Source organism: Tachyglossus aculeatus, chromosome 11 (assembly GCF_015852505.1).
Source record: "Tachyglossus aculeatus isolate mTacAcu1 chromosome 11, mTacAcu1.pri, whole genome shotgun sequence".
Classification (NCBI taxonomy): Eukaryota; Metazoa; Chordata; class Mammalia; order Monotremata; family Tachyglossidae; genus Tachyglossus; species Tachyglossus aculeatus.
The window spans coordinates 17,198,442-17,214,714 of NC_052076.1; the positions used below are offsets into that span (position 1 = coordinate 17,198,442).

General features: G+C 51.2%; 1 protein-coding gene across 1 annotated transcript; it reads right to left on the bottom strand.

The window, feature by feature from the left end:
- Positions 1–9,730: 9,730 nt before the first annotated feature.
- On the bottom strand, positions 9,731–15,521 carry LOC119934176 (keratin, type I cytoskeletal 13-like). The gene is made up of 8 exons (XM_038753591.1): positions 14,961–15,521; positions 13,681–13,763; positions 13,311–13,467; positions 12,895–13,056; positions 12,669–12,794; positions 12,071–12,291; positions 11,217–11,242; positions 9,731–10,020 (listed from the first exon to the last, which is right to left on the bottom strand). Exons 1-8 carry the CDS (start codon positions 15,519–15,521, stop codon positions 9,911–9,913), a joined length of 1,446 nt encoding a protein of 481 aa, XP_038609519.1. The 3' UTR covers positions 9,731–9,910.
- Positions 15,522–16,273: the final 752 nt, after the last annotated feature.

The following is a 16,273-nucleotide window of genomic DNA, read 5'->3' on the forward strand; positions in this document are numbered from 1 at the left end:
AGCTGGGCTTGGGGCTCCGCGGGAAGAGCCGGGAGCCGGGAGCAGGGCAGGGAGGGGAGCCGGGAACTGGGAGCCGGAGCTGGACAGGGCTTAGAGTCTGGACTCAGGCAGGATGGAGAGCCGGGAGTCGGTAACTGGGGAGAGCAGAGAGCCGGGAACCCAGATTCAGGCAGGAGGGAGAGCCAGGAACCGGGAATTAGGCATAGCGGAGAGCTGGGAGAACAGAACCAAGGACGGTGGAGAGCCGGGAACCGGGAGCCGGGAGCTGGACAGGGCGGAAAGTCCGAACTCAGGCAGGATGAAGAGCCTGGAGTCCAGAGTCAGGCAGGATGGAGATTGGGGAGCCCAGATTCAGGCAGGATGGAGAGCCAGGAGCCGGGAATTGGGAAGAGTGGAGAGCCGGGAGAAGAGAACCAAGCAGGTTGAAGAGCCGGGAACCGGGAGCCGGACAGGGCGGAGAGTCAGGAGTCAGGAAGGACCGAGAGCCGGAATCCTGGAATCGGACAGGATGAAGAACCAGGAGCCGGGAGCCGGGAGCCGGGAGTCAGGTGGGATGGAGAGCCGGGAACCGGGAGTTAGGCAGGGCAAAGAACCAGGAGTCAGAAAGGACAGAAAGCCAGGAGCAGGGAATTGGGCAGGGCAGAGAGACTGGAGAAGGGAACCAAACAGGGTGAAGAGCCGGGAGCCGGGAGTCAGGCAGGATGGAGAGCTGGAAGCCAGGAGCCGAGAATCAGGTGGGTTGGAAAACCGGGAACTGGGAGCCGGGAGCCAGACAGGGCGGAGAGTCTGGAGTCAGGCAGGATGGAGAGCCGGGAGTCGGGAATTGGGCAGAGCGGAGAGCCGGGAGGAGGGAACAAAGCAGGGTGGAGAGTCCGGAGTCAGACGGAGAGCCGGGAGCCGGGAGTCAGACAGGATGGAGAGCCGGGAGCCGGGAGTCAGGCAGGATGGAAAACTGGGAACCAGGAGTTAGGCAGGGTGAAGAGTCAGGAGTCAGGTAGGATGAAGAGCCAAGAGCCGGGAATTGGGCAGAGTGGAGAGCCAGGAGAAGGGAACCAAGCAGGCAGATTAACCGGGAACTGGGCAAGACAAAGAGCTGCTCTGCCTATCTGGGTCGGTGCCAGAGCTCACTTGGGTAGGCCCAGGTCGGAGTGCGCTTGGCGAGGCATCTTTGAGCGATGCCCTGGCTGGGCCTCTGGGCAGGACCAACTGCACCACCTCGCTGCTTCTGGCGCTCCCCACTTCGCCACCCTCAATGCCCAAGCCAGGCCCGGAAGGGGCTGTCCCCACAAGAGGCTTGAGGAGTTTCATCGCCCAAACCAGAGACCCACACATACCCACAGGGTGCCTGGCAACAAACAATCAATAGTAGTTATTGAAAGCCTGCTGGGTGCAGAGCACTGTACTAAGCGCTTGGGAGAGTGCGATAAAGTTAGTAAACACAATCCATGCCCTCAAGGACTTTACAATCTAGGGGAAGAACCAGACACGAAAATAATTTACAGATAGAAGAAAGTAATAGGTTAAAATGATATGTATATACAAGCTCATGTAAGGTAGGAGTGCTGAAATGACAATTGGTGGATATAAGGTGGAGAATCTTAGGAATCAATCAGGGAAGACTTTCTGGAGAAGTGATTTCAAAAGGGCCTTGAAGTTGGGAAGCACAATTTACTATGAGTGTGAAGGGGAAGTGAATTTGAGGCAGAATAAAGGGCATAGGAAGAAATGGGTGGCAGAAGAGACCAGAAGGGACGACAGTTAGTAAGTTGGCCTGAAAGGAATGAAGCATGTAGTCCCAGGAAAGAGTTGGTAAATTGAACTAGAAGTCAAAGGCAATGGTCAAGGGTTTCTACTTGTTGCCAAGAGGAATGGGTAACAAGTGAAGATTTTTGAGAAGCCAAAGGATGTGTGCACAATGACATTTTAGAAATATGATCCAGGCAGCAGAGTGGAGAATGGACTGGAGACAAGGAGATCAATGAGGAGGCTGATACAATACTCAAACCTGAAAATGACAAGCTGTGCCCAGCAATGAGACTGTTTGAATGGAGAAGAAAGGAGGATCATGGCAATGTGGAGGAAAAGCTAACAAGATTTGATGATAGTCTGAATATGGGTGTTGAAAGAGAGAGGGAGGTAGGAGGATAATACCATGGTTACCATTTGAAGAGATAGGAGGATTGTGGTGTAATCAACTGTGGTGAGAAAATTAGGTGGAGGAGGGGGTTCGGGAAGGGTAATGAGGGGTTCTATATTGGAAATATCGACTTTTTGGAAATGTTAAGCTTGAGGTGCCAGGTAGGCATCTAAATAGAGATGGCCTGGAGGCAGGAAGAGATGAAAGAAGGGATGTAGGAAAGGCCAGAGATCAGGGCTATAGTTATTGAAAATTGGGGGCAGCAATGGAACCTCGGAGAAAGCATGGCCTAGTGGATAGAGCATGGGCTTGGGAGAAAGAAGGATCTGGGTTCAAATCCAAGCTCTGCTCCTTGTCTGCTGCGCGACCTTGGGCCAGTCACTTATCTTCTCTGGGCCTCAGTTTTCTCATCTGTAAAATGGGGATTAAGACTGTGAGCCCCACGTGGGACTGGGACTGTGTACAACCTGATGACTTGTATCTACCCCCATACTAGAACAATATTTGACACATAGTAAGCACTTAACAAATATCACAATTATGGATTATTATTTTAGCCTACAGTGACACTCCAGCTAACAGCCTGAGGCCAGCCAAGGGATGCCTGGGGCTGTGACAAGCAGCCTTCTCCTCCCCACACCCCTGCCTGCCCCCCAACCCTGGCTAACCTGGCCAAGATCTCCTAACCCTCCTAAACAGTTTCCAGCCACCCATTTGCAGTGCTGGACAACTGGACAGATGTCATGTCCCTGTCATGCCCATGATCATGTCCAAGAGGTGACTGAGGGCTCGGGGTTTCTCGCCTCCCACTGGACTCCTTGACTCCTTCATTCCACTCTCTCATTCACCCCACACACCCAATCTGTCACCAAAACCTGCTGGCCTCACCTTCACAACACCACCGAGATCCATCTTTTCCTCTCCATCCAAACCACTGCCACATTAATACAATCACTCATTCTATCCCGACTGGATTACTGCATCAGCCTCCTTTCTGATCTCCCAACCTCCTGTCTCTTCCCACTTCAGTCTATACTTCACTCTGCTGCACTGATTATCTTTTTACAGAAACGTTCTAGGCATGTCACCCACCTCCTCAAAAATCTCCAGTGGTTGCCTATCAACCTTCATATCAAGCAAAAACGCCTCACTATTGGCTTCAAAGGTCTCCATCACCTTGCCCCCTCCTACCTCACCTCCCTTTCCTCCTTCTACATCCCAGCCCACACACTCTGCTACTCTGGTGCTAACCTTCTCACGGAGCTTCGTTATCACCTGTCCCGCCATCCACCCCTGGCCCACGACCTATCTATGGCTGTGAGCTAGACTGTGAGCCCACTGTTGGGTAGGGACCGTCTCTATATGTTGCCAACTTGTACTTCCCAAGCGCTTAGTACAGTGCTCGGCACACAGTAAGCGCTCAATAAATACGATTGATTGATTTATTGATTGGCCTGGAGTGTCCTCCCTCCTCAAATCCAAGCAATCACACTTTCCCTCTTCAAGGCCCTACTGAAGGCTCACCTCCTCCAGGAGGCCTTCCCAGACTAAGCCCCCCTTTTCCTCTGCTGCCCCTTCCCTCCCTATCACCCCGACTCACTCTCTTTGCTCTACCCCCTGCTCCCCACAGCACTTGTGTATATATTATTGTACATATTTGTAATTCTATTTATTTATATTAATGATGTGTATATATCTATAATTCCATTTATATTGATGCTATTGATGCCTGTTTACTTGTTCTGATGCCTGTTGCCCCCCCCTTCTAGACTGTGGGCCCATTGTGGGCAGTGATTGTCTCTATTTGTTGCTGAATTTTACTTTCCAAGCACTTAGTGCAGTGCTCTGCACACAGTAAGCACTCAATAAATATGATTGAATGAATGGGTTGAATGAATGAATGACTCTCAGGGCCCAGGAAGTTGGAGCAGAATCACAGGCCTTTGTCAAGAGCCTTTTCTGAGGGCAGGGAGCTAGGGAGCCTCAGTACAGTTCCCAGGACTGTGTACTCCCCGAGGAGGAGCTCAGGGGAGACGGAAGATGAAACTATTTCCAACTCTGCCCATGGAGATGTCTAACTCTCCTTTCTCCTTAACAATCAGTGGCATTTATTGAGCACTTAACTATGTGCAGGGCACTGTACTAAATGCTGTACTAAGGAGGAGTGTCCAACCTGATTAACTTGTATCTACCCCAGCACTTAAAACAGTGCTTGGCACATAGGGCCTAACAAGTACCATAATTATCATTATTATCATCAACTTTAAGGCATAAAGCTGATTGAGGAGGACAGTCAAGTGACTCTCTCTCCATTTATCCTCACTTTTCTTCCACGACACCCCAGTTCTCTCCCCTCCTCTCAAGCTAATCTACTGCATGTGCCTCCCCATCATCTCTTCAGCCTCAGACCTTTGGCTCCAGTTCTTTCTCCTGCCTGGACTCCCCCCGGCTCCTCCAAATCCATCAGATTACTGCTCTCCCCATCTTCAAAGCCCTTCTGAAATTGCATCTCCTCCAGGAGGACTTCCACCATTAACTTCTCATCTTCCCTTATTTTATCCCCCCAACTACCATTCCTACTATGCACTTATACACTCATAACTACCTGTGACACTTTTGAAGTCAACCTCGGCTTCACTGACACTGTCCTCTCCTGGTTCTCCTCCTATCTCAGGCTGCTCATTCTCAATCTTTTTCCCTGGATTCTCCTCTGCCTCCCATTCTCCAACTGTGGGAGCCCCTCAAAGCTCAGTTGTGAGTCCCCTTCTATTCTCCATCTACACTCACTCTTTTGAAGGACTAATTCACTCTCATGGTTTCAACTACCACCTATTTACAGGTGATTCCCAAATCTATATCTTCAGCCCTTCTCTCTCTCCCTCTCTGCAGTCTCACATTTCCTCCTGCCTTCAAGACATATCTACTTGGATGTCCAAAATGGAACTCCTTATCTTCCCACTCAAACCCTTTCCTCCCCCTGATTTTCCCATCACTGTAGACAGTGCCACCATCCTTCCTGTCTCTCAAGCCCAATACCTTGGCATTATCCTTGACTCTTTACTTTCATTTAACCCATATCTTCAGTGGCATAGAAGCAGCATGGTGTAATGGATGAGATGGGCCTACCATGGGCCTGGCAGTCAGAAGATCATGAGTTCTAATTCCAGCTATGCAACTTGTCTGCTGTGTGACCTTGGCCAAGTCACTTCCCCCCTCCATCCCCCCCATCTTACCTCCTTCCCTTCCCCACAGCACCTGTATATATGTATATATGTTTGTACATATTTATTACTCTATTTATTTATTTATTTATTTTATTGTACATATCTATTCTATTTATTTTATTTTGTTAGTATGTTTGGTTTTGTTCTCTGTCTCCCCCTTTTAGACTGTGAGCCCACTGTTGGATAGGGACTGTCTCTATATGTTGCCAATTTGTACTTCCCAAGCGCTTAGTACAGTGCTCTGCACATAGTAAGCGCTCAATAAATATGATTGATGATGATGATGATGATGACTTCACTTCTCTGTGCCTCAGTTACCTCATCTGTAAAATGGGGATTGAGACTATGAGCCCCACGTGGAATAGAGACTGTGTCCAACCCAATTTGCTTGTAAACACCCCAGTGCTTCGTACAGTGCCTGGAGCATAGTAAGCACTTAACCAAATACCATAATTTGTATTATTATTATTATTATATATCTTTAAATCCTGTCAGTTAAACCTTCACAGCCCCACTAAAATTCATTCTTGTCTCTCCATCCAAACAGCTACCATGTTAATTGAAACACTTATCTTATCCCACCTTGTTTACTCTATCAGCTTCTTTCTGATTGTCCCTGCCTCTTGTCTCTCCCCACTGCAGTCCATACTTCACTCTGCTGCCCAGATGATTTTTGTACAAAAATGTTCAGTCTGTCCATGGTATTACTATGGGTCGGAGACAACTCGATGGCTTAAAAGAAGAATGTTTCCCCACTCCTCAAGAGCCTCCAGTGGTTGCCCCTCCACCTCTGCATCAAACAGAAACTCCTTATAATTGACTTTAAAGCACTCAGTCACCTTGCCCATCCTACCTCAACTCACTGTTCTCCTATTCCAACCTAGGCTGCACACTTTGCTCCTCTAATGCCAACCTATTCACTACACCTCCATCTCATCCATCTTGCCGCCAACCTCTCACCCACGTCCTGCCTCTGTCCTGGAACACCCTCCTTCTTTATATCCAACAGACAATTACTCTCCCTACCTTCAAAGCCTTACTGAAGGTACATGTTCTCCAAGAGATCTTCCTTGACTAAGCCCTCATTTCTTCTTTTCCCACTCGCTTCTGCGACATCCTGATTTATTCCCTTTATTCACCCCTTCCTCGGCCCCACAGAATTTATGTACATATCCATAATTCATTTATTTATATTAATGCCTCTCTCCCCCTCTAGACTGTGAGCTCACTGTGGGCAGGGAATGTGTGTACCAACTCTGCTATATTGTACTCCCCCAGGCACTTAGTGCAGTGTTCTGCACACAGTAAGCATTCAATAAATACGATCATTTCACCATGTCCTGTCATTTAAGCACTCACTCACTTGCCTTCATCCTTTTACTTGTAGATTATTTTGATATCTGTCTCTCCTCCTAGCTTTCAAGTTCCTCTAGGGAAGGAATCTACTAATTCTCCCAAGCAATTAATGCCTTGGTCTGCACAAAGTAGGTATTTAATAAATGTAATTAATTGAAAGGTCAAAATGCAGAATCTTGTCTCTGGCAGAAAGCCTTCCCTAACAACAGAAAAGAGTTGGGCAATTTTCTCCTACCACTGGTAGTCTGAACTCCACTCTTCCCTTGCAACTATCCCTCTCACTGCCTGTTCCTGTGTAAACATCGAGTTTCCTTATCCCTTATGGATGGGAGATGGGAATGTCCTGGCTGTCCTGGCCTGATTCCTGGGGCTCTTGGGATGAAGGAAGGGAGAAAGAGAAGGAGGGAGGAAAGGCGTTGGAGAATGGGCCAGCTTGGGTGTGGTAGACAGATTTATCAGACCTAATGAGGGGAGAGACCCTATTCAGTGTCTTCCCAGGACCTAGGAGACTTTCAGCTCTTCCCTGCCAGTCGTAAACATTCTGGGATGGTGGGGAACCCAGAGAAGCGAGGCTGGAATCCAGCCCAGGTAGCTCTTGGGACTGACAATGAGGTAGCCATAGCTGGACCTGGGGGGAGGACACTGGCTTCCATAACTCCCCCATACCCATAATGTCCCCTCTGGGCTAGCCAAGGCTGGCAGGAAAGACTGGGGACTTCCAAGAAGCCATTTATTCCCCAGGCAGAGCCCAGCCCAGCACCGTCCAGCTGAGGATTTTTTATTTAACCATATTTGTTAACCTCTTACTATGTGCCAAGCACTGTACTAAGCGCTGGGGTAAAAATAATAATAATGATGGCTTTTGTTAAGTGCTTACTATGTGCAAATCACTGTTCTAAGCACTGGGGTAATAATAATAATAATAATGATGGTATTTGTTAAGTGCTTACTATGTGCAAAGCACTGTACTAAGCGCTGGGGTAATAATAATAATAATGATGGCTTTTGTTAAGTGCTTACTATGTGCAAATCACTGTTCTAAGCACTGGGGTAATAATAATAATAATAATAATAATAATGATGGTATTTGCTAAGTGCTTACTATGTGCAAAGCACTGTACTAAGCACTGGGGTAATAATAATAATAATGATGGCTTTTGTTAAGTGCTTACTATGTGCAAAGCACTGTTCTAAGCACTGGGGTAATAATAATAATAATAATAATGATAATGATGGTATTTGTTAAGCGCTTACTATGTGCAAAGCACTGTACTAAGCACTGGGGTAATAATAATAATGATGATGGCTTTTGTTAAGTGCTTACTATGTGCAAAGCACTGTACTAAGCACTGGGGTAATAATAATAATAATGATGGCTTTTGTTAAGTGCTTACTATGTGCTGTTCTAAGCACTGGGGTAACAATAATAATAATAATAATAGTATTTGTTAAGCGCTTACTAGGTACAAAGCACTGTTCTAAGTGCTGGGGAGGTTGCAAGGTGATCAGGTTGTCCCATGGGGGGCTCACAGTTTTAATTCCCATTTTACAGATGAGGTAACTGAGGCCCAGAGAAGTTAAGTGACTTGCCCAAAGTCACACAGCTGGCAACTGGCAGAGCCGGGATTTGAACCCCTGACCTCTGACTCCAAAGCCCGGGCTCTTTCCACTGAGCCATGCTACTTCCCCATGTCCCACATGGGTCTCCCAGTCTTAATCCTCATTTTCCAGATGAGGTAACTGAGGCACAGAGAAGTTAAGTGACTTGCCCAAAGTCACACAACTGAGAAGTGGTGGAGGCAGGATTAGAACCCACAACCTCTGACTCTCAAGCCCGGGCTCTTGCCACTAAGCCACGCTGCTTCTCATAGATATCTCATAGATATCTGGGGTTAATCAGTTTGGACACAGTCCTTGTCCCACATGGGGCTCACAGTCTTAATCCCCATTTACAGATGAGGTAACTGAGGCACAGAGAAGTGAAGTGACTTGCCTAAGGTCACACAGCCGACATGCAGTGGAGTCAGGATTAAAACCCAGATCCTCCTGACTCCCAGGCTTGTGCTCTACCCACTACTGCTGCTTAATAATAATAATAATAATAATAATAATAATAATAATGGCATTTGTTAAGTGCTTACTATGTGCAAAGCACTGTTCTAAGCGCTGGGGGGGATACAAGGTGATCAGGTTGTCCCGCATGGGGCTCACAGTCATCATCCCCACTTTACAGATGAGGTAACTGAGGCTCCAAGAAGTTAAGTGACTTGCCCAAGGTCACACAGCAGATGTGGCAGAGCCAGGATTCGAACTCATGACCTCTGACTCCAAAGCCCATGCTCTTTCCACTGAGCCACACTGCTTACCAGGCCCCTGCTAGGGATGGACAGGGGCCCCTGAAGCATCCTCTATTTCCATCCCCAAAAGGTCCCACCTCTGCCACTCATAAGCTGCGTGACTTTGTGCAAGTCATTTAACTTCTCTGTGCCTCAGTTACCTCATCTGGAAAATGGGGAATTAATAATAATAATAATAACAATGGCATTTGTTAAGCACTTACTATGTGCAAAACACTGTTCTAAGCACTGGGGGGATACAAGGTGATCAGGTTGTCCCACGTGGGGCTCACAGACTTAATCCTCATTTTACAGATGAGGTAACTGAGGCACAGAGAAGTTAAGTAACTTGCCCAAAGTCACACAGGTGACAATTGGCAGAGCTGGGATTTGAACCCAAGACTTCAGACTCCCAAGCCAGTGCGCTTTCCACTGAGCCACACTGCTTCTGTCAGTCCTATGTGGGACAACCTGATTACCTTGTATGTCCCCCAGAGTTTAGAACAGTGCTTGGCACATAGTAAGTGCTTTGGAAAATGGAGATTAAGACTGTCAGCCCCATGTGGGACAACCTGATTACCTTGTATGTCCCCCGGCGCTTAGAACAGTGCTTGGCACATAGCAAGCGCTTAACCGATACCAAAATGATTATTAAAAAACCAGAGCAGACTTGGAAATGCATTTGCAGAAGGCAGGAAAACTTTATTGAACCGAAAGTGCGATTAGCGAGACAGGAAGGGCGTCCTGGGGCACGGAGCGGCCGAGTTGGCGGTAGAAGCAGCCGGGTTGGGGAAAGGCCCCGTCGTGGGGCACGAGGGAAGGGGCAGATTTCCAGCTTCCGTGCCAGAGCTATGGGTTCAAGGACGACGCGGCTCCGCCGAGGGGCGACGGCCAGGACCGGCCGCGCTGCTGCTGCTGCTGCTACTGTTGTTGCCGCTGTTGCTGCTGCCGGCGGTCACTGCTGCCCCTGTGGAGAAAGCGAGACGTCCTGGCTTCCCCATTTGCGAATAATAATAATAATAATAATAATAGCATTTGTTAAGTGCTTACTATGTGCAAAGCACTGTTCTAAGCACTGGGAAAGGGAAACAAGGTAATGAGGTTGTCCCATGTGGGGCTCACAGTCTTAATCCCCATCTTACAGATAAGGTAACTGAGGCTCAGAGAAGTTAAGTGACTTACCCAAGGTCACACAGCAGACATGTGGCGGAGCCGGGATTCGAACCTATGGTCTCTGACTCCAAAGCCCATGCTCCTTCCACTGAGCCACGGAAGCAGTGAAGCAGGGTGGCTCAGTGGGAAGAGCCCGGGCTTTGGAGTCAGAGGCCACGGGTTCCAATTGTCTCCTGTGTGACTTCATTCATTCATTCATTCAATTGTATTTATTGAGCGCTTACTGTGTGCAGAGCACTGTACTAAGCGCTTGGGAAGTACAAGTTGGAAACATGTAGAGACGGTCCCTACCCAACAACAGGCTCACAGTCTAGACTTTGGGCAAGTCACTTAACTTCTCTGGGCCTCAGTTACCTCATATGTAAAATGGGGATTAAGACTGTGAACCCCACGTGGGACAACCTTGTATCACCCCCCCGACCCCAGCGCTTAGAACAGTGCTTCACACACAGTAAGAGCTTAACAAATGCCATCATTATTATTATTATTATTTGTGGAGCTCCCTTCCTCAAGAGCCCCAAGCTTTAGTGAGAGCGACTCGAGACCGCCAATTGTCAGCTGTGTGACTTTGGGCAAGTCACGTAACTTCTCTGGGCCTCAGTTACCTCATATGTAAAATGCGGATTAAGACTGTGAACTTCACGTGGGACAACCTTGTATCACCCCCCAGCGCTTAGAACAGTGCTTCGCACATAGTAAGCGCTTAACAAATGCCATCATTATTATTATTATTATTATTATTATTATTATTATTATTATTATTATTATTATTTGCGGAGCCCCCTTCCTCAAGGGCCCCAAGCTTTAGTGAGAGTGACTCGAGGTTGGAAGTATGGGCCGCCCAGAAGGAAGCAGGCAGAAGACTGTGCGGAAACCACCAGGGTTTGACACAGTTGCGGTCACTGGTGGGAGTCTCCCCTCCCCTGGACGGGGAGTGGGAAGCTCCCTCAACCCCCCAACCCTTCTGCCCCCAGCGCTGCGGTCCCTTACCATTCCTTGAAGTAAAGCCGGCTATCCTGTGAGAGAGGAGAGGGGATCAGGGTGATTTAAGGATCCTCAGGGAGAACAGCCTCTTCCCACCAGCCCCCAGGCCCGGTACGAAACCCCCAGGTTCCCCTTGGAAAGGTGCCAAAGTGGGCAGCGGGAGGCAGATTGAATGTCTGGGTGAGCGTGGCTGATAGGCCAGGGGAGGGGCGGCTGCTCAGAGCTCAGAGCTCCGGGGGAAATTATAGTAATAATTGTGGTGTTTGTTAAGTGCTCACTATGTGCCAGGCACTGTACTAAGAAGTGGGGTGGATACAAGCAAATCGGGTTGGGCACACATAGGGCTCAGTGTCTCAATCCCTATTTTACAGTTGAACGTAACTGAGCGCAGAGAAGTGAAGTGACATGCCCAAGGTCACACAGCAGACACGTGGCAGAGGCGGAATTAGACCTGTGCTCTACACTATGCTGCTGTGACTACACTATGCTGCTTCTCTAAGAAAGAGACCCAATACAGGGTCTTGCCAGCTTTTCAAGGACTTGTGTCTCTTGCTGCTTCTCTAAGAAAGAGACCCAATACAGGATTCTTGCCAGCTTTTCAAGGACTTGTGTCTCTTCCAGCTCCTCGGACAGCTGTTGGGGGGACATTGACACCGCCACAGCTGGAAGCAGGAGTGGACACCAGCTCCCATTCTTCACTCAGAGGGCACCCTGATTCTAAATTTTCTAGACCTTTCTCCTCTTTGGGATGTCAGCAATAGCTGATGCAGGGCCTTGGGTGCTACGGAGCCAGAGAGATGGCGGGGTCTCACCCCCCACCCCCCAAGGACAGGACAGAAATGATCCCCCGACACACTCACTTGGAGTCCTGGCCCTCCAACAGGCTGCGGTAAGTGGCTATCTCCTGCTCCAGCCGGGTCTTGATGTCCAGCAGCGTCTTGTATTCCTGGTTCTGACACTCCATCTCGCTGCGCAGCTCACTCAGCTGGCTTTCGATGCTGCCGATCACCCCTTGGATATCCTGCAGCTGCATGGCGTAGCGGCACTCGGTCTCAGCCACGGTGGCCTCCAGTCCGGCTTTCTGCAGGGACAGTCAAAGAACAGGTGATTACTAACCCCTGAGCCACAATCCCCTGGTCAGCTACTCTCTGGGCCCTCTGAGCCAGAATTTCTCTGACAGCGAGCTGGGGGTGCTCCGAGGAAGTGGGCTACTGTTGTGCTCTCCTGAACCTCCACCTTCATCCAGCATCCTTAACTCTCCCCTCTCCATCCCCATTTCCCTGCAGTGACCCAGCAGGGGCCAGCCAACTGCCCTCACTTCCCTTCTCCTTCCCTGCCTTCCTCCAGGGACCCAGCACAGACTAGCCAAACCTCTACCTTTTCCCTCTCCAACCCTGATCTCCCAGACACCCACTATTGAACAAAGATTTGAGGAACAGGCAGCAGTGAACGCAGTACCATGCTGAGCTGAGATTGCAGCTCGATCTCCAATCCCTGCAGGGTGCGTCTCAGTTCGGTGACCTCTGTCTTGCTGGTCTGGATCTGTTCGGTGCTGGTCGCCACTTCCTTGTTGAGCTCCTCGCTCTGAGGGTCAAATACAGGGGGAGATGAAGGCCTCTGTCCGTCAGGGTGGGAAGAGGGCCGTGTGGGGAAGGTGCGAGGCAGGGTGGGAAGGAGTGCTTGCCTTGCTGTGGAACCAGGCTTCTGCGTCCCGCCGGTTCTTTTCGGCCATGATTTCGTACTGCTCCCGCATCTCGCTCAGCGCGAGAGTCAGATCCACACCCGGTGCCGCATCCACCTCCACGTTGACCTGGCCCACCAGCTGGTTGCTGAATTCCTTCATCTCCTGCAGGGAGAGAAGGGGAGAAGCAGGGGAATTCCCCGGTCAGCAAGCTCTAGTGCTCGGGGCTGCCCGGCTAGCAGTCTCAGATTGGGAATGTGAGGACCAAAGAGGTTATAGGGCTTGCTCTAGGGCACAAAGCATGGCAGGTGGGCAGGTGGGCCTCCAGTCGAGTCAGGCAGGGGTCTCAGTCTGGAACCCCGGGCCTGTCCTGTGGAAGATTTTGCTCTAGCCCCTCTTCCCGCCCCTCCCTGCCTCACCTCCTCGTGGTTCTTCTTGAGGTAGGCCAGCTCTTCGTTGAGGCTCTCAATCTGCATCTCCAGGTCACTCTTGGCCAGGGTCAGCTCATCCAGCACACGGCGCAGCCCGTTGATGTCGGCCTCCACGCTCTGGCGCAGGACCAGCTCATTCTCGTACCTGTGGGGTGGAGAGCACATTGGGTACATGAGGGACCTGCTTTCTTCCATCCCCTCACACCGGGGGAAACCTCACCCCATGGAGACCTTTGTCCGCAGTGTCGAGACACCCGTGGATCTCACCACAGAACCCTGTATCGGGGTCACACGGGCTGACAGAGCGGGCCTTAGAGGCTCAGATCAACAACGGAGGAGAGGGCAGAGTCGCACTCACTTGAGCTTGAAGTCATCAGCTGCCAGACGGGCATTGTCGACCTCCAGAACCACCCTGTTGTTGTCGATGGTGGCGGCAAGGATCTGCGGGGAGAGGGGTCGGCCATGAGGTGACAAGGAAGAGAACGTAGGAAACAGAGATGTCCCCTCCTCACACCTCCGTCTCTGCTATCCCCAGAGCTAGGGATTCTGACCTGGCTGGACAGGCTTCCTTCAATGCCCCATGGTTGGGTTCGTATCCAGGGGGGTGGAGAGGTTATCCCTGTGGATCTCCCCCATTTCAGGGGGGTTCAGAACCAAGGCTGGGTCATTTCTTGCTTTCTGGCTTGCTTGGATCAGACGGTCGGGTTGCAAAGAAGCCCCGGGCCTGCTCTTCACCAGTTCTTCTCTGGGCTATGGGGAGGATGCTAATCGGAGCCAACTGGGCTCAGAACCCTGGGGGCGACTTGGCCCGACAAAGTGGGGAGGGTGAAGGACAAGGGTGGTTGCAGGTCCTGACTGCTCGGCGAAGCGCAGATGGAATAGGGTGAGCGCTCAGCGACAGGAAAACTTTTCACCCGGGATGTACCCCAGGAGCGGGGCCTGCAGGGATTTCATTGAGCAAGGAGGAATGGAGAGGAAGTTCTAGAGGGGAAATAACCACTCCCACCCTCCCGGAAGCTTGAGTGTGAATAATAATGATGGCATTTATTAAGCGCTTACTGTGTGCAAAGCACTGTTCTAAGCGCTGGGAAGGTTACAAGGTGTCCCACGGGGAGCTCACCGTCTTAACCCCCATTTTACAGATGAGGTAACTGAGGCACAGAGAAGTTAACTGACTTGCCCAAAGTCACACAGTTGACAGTGGCAGAGCCGGGATTTTAACCCATGACCTCTGACTCCAAAGCCCGGGCTCTTTCTACTGAGCCACGCTGCTTTTCATGAATGAGGATGTGTTCATAGGTGTGTCTAGGTGTGGATGCCTATGTGTCCGTGTGTGTGTGTGTGTATCTGTGTGTGAGTCTGTGCATATCAACGTGTCAGCCTTTGTGGGTCTCTCTCTCTCTGGTGTCTCGATGTGTGGAGTGTGGGTACATGTGTGGGTCTGTGAATCTCAGTGTGTGAGCCTCTGGGTGTCCCTCAGGTGTCTCGACGTGAGTGTGTGTGTGTGTTTGTGTGTGTGTGTGTGTGTGTGTGTGTGTGTACGTGCGCGCTTCTCTACCACGCTCCTCCTTGGGCCCCCAATGCTGTCATCTTGGCCTTTAAAGAGTCAGGGGGCTTGGAAGCCCACGTATCGCTCACCTTGTCCCGCAGGTCCTCGATGGTCTTGTAGTAGCTAGAGTAATCACGCTCGGGGCTGCTGGGGCTCTGCTTCTGGTGCCAGTCGCGGATCTTCTTCTCCAGATCAGCGTTGGCCTCCTCCAGGGCGCGCACCTTGTCCAGGTAGGTGGCCAGACGGTCGTTCAGGTTCTGCATGGTCACCTTCTCGTTGCCGGACAGGAGCCCGCCATCCGCTCCACCCAGGGCCCCGCCGAAGTCGAAGCCGCCTCCGCCGAAGCTGCCTCCGCCGAAGCTGCCTCCGCCGAAGCTGGCTCCACCGAAGCTGCCACCGGCCCCACAGGCCCCGCCACCAAAGCCGCCGCCATAGCCACCGCCATAGCTGCCCCCGAAGCCTCCGCCGAAGCTGCCCCCGGCTCCGCCGCCAAGGCCGCAGCTCAGGCCCCCGCCGTAGCCCCCGGCAGACCCCGAGCACACGAACCGAGAGGAGGAGGAAGACGCACTTCTTCCCCCTCCCAGGAGGCAGGAGCCTCCCCCCAGACCTCCACCGAAGCCGGAGGAAGAGGTTTGCAGGCGGCAACTCATGGCTGGAGCGTCGAAGATCGAAGTCGGGAAGGTGAGAGGCTCGGAGTGGACAGGAGAGCGTATCTGGGCCCTGACACGGGGCCTCTTTTATCCCGGTCACCGGGGCCGGGACCGCCCCCTGCCCCCGCCCCACTCGCCCCGGGGGCCCTCTCTGTTCCTGTTTCTCACCTGCGTGGTTCCCGGCGCAGCTCCAGGAGGGTTGTGGCTTCTAGGGGCTTGGTTGGCTTTCCTTGTAGACAAAGGATGATTCAGAGCAGCGGGCTTGGCTGGAAATAAATTTCTTGACATTCGTGTTACATTTCACCTCTGCACACCGGGAAGCGCTGCGTAGGGCTCTGCCCATCGTCACCACCACCACCACCACCGTGCCCTGTGGTGGCACAGCAGCGACCTCAGCCTCCAGGGTCCTGGGACCCTGGGCGAATTGCTCGGTGGGACCCCACAACCCCTCGGCCTCTCATCGACCACTTGAGAACCCAATTTGAGCGCCGCTTGCCGCTGGTTGCCCTGTTCGAGGGTTCCCTCGGCTCCTGGAACATCGCGGCCCAAGGGGGCGAGGTGAACGAGGGAGAGAAAGCTTCTTCGGGGTTTACTCCGGATTGAAAGAAGGGCTAGGGCTCAAGCGAACCTGTAATTTACATTTTAAATACACAATCCCTTTAGAAGTGTATTAGTGGCATTGTCCTTGTAATCAATGAGACGACTTGGGCTATGGACTCTCAAGCTCAGAGGGGCAAGGGCTATGGACCACC

What these genes read in the sequence shown, in the direction of transcription:
- LOC119934176 (XM_038753591.1), bottom strand. Translation starts at nt 15,521, where the DNA reads ATGAGTTGCCGCCTGCAAACCTCTTCCTCCGGCTTCGGTGGAGGTCTG. An exon ending in TCGAGGACCTGCGGGACAAG is followed by an intron (nt 13,764 to 14,960) that starts GTGAGCGATACG and finishes CTCTCCCCGCAG; the next exon opens with ATCCTTGCCGCCACCATCGA. An exon ending in GCTGATGACTTCAAGCTCAA is followed by an intron (nt 13,468 to 13,680) that starts GTGAGTGCGACT and finishes TCCACCCCACAG; the next exon opens with GTACGAGAATGAGCTGGTCC.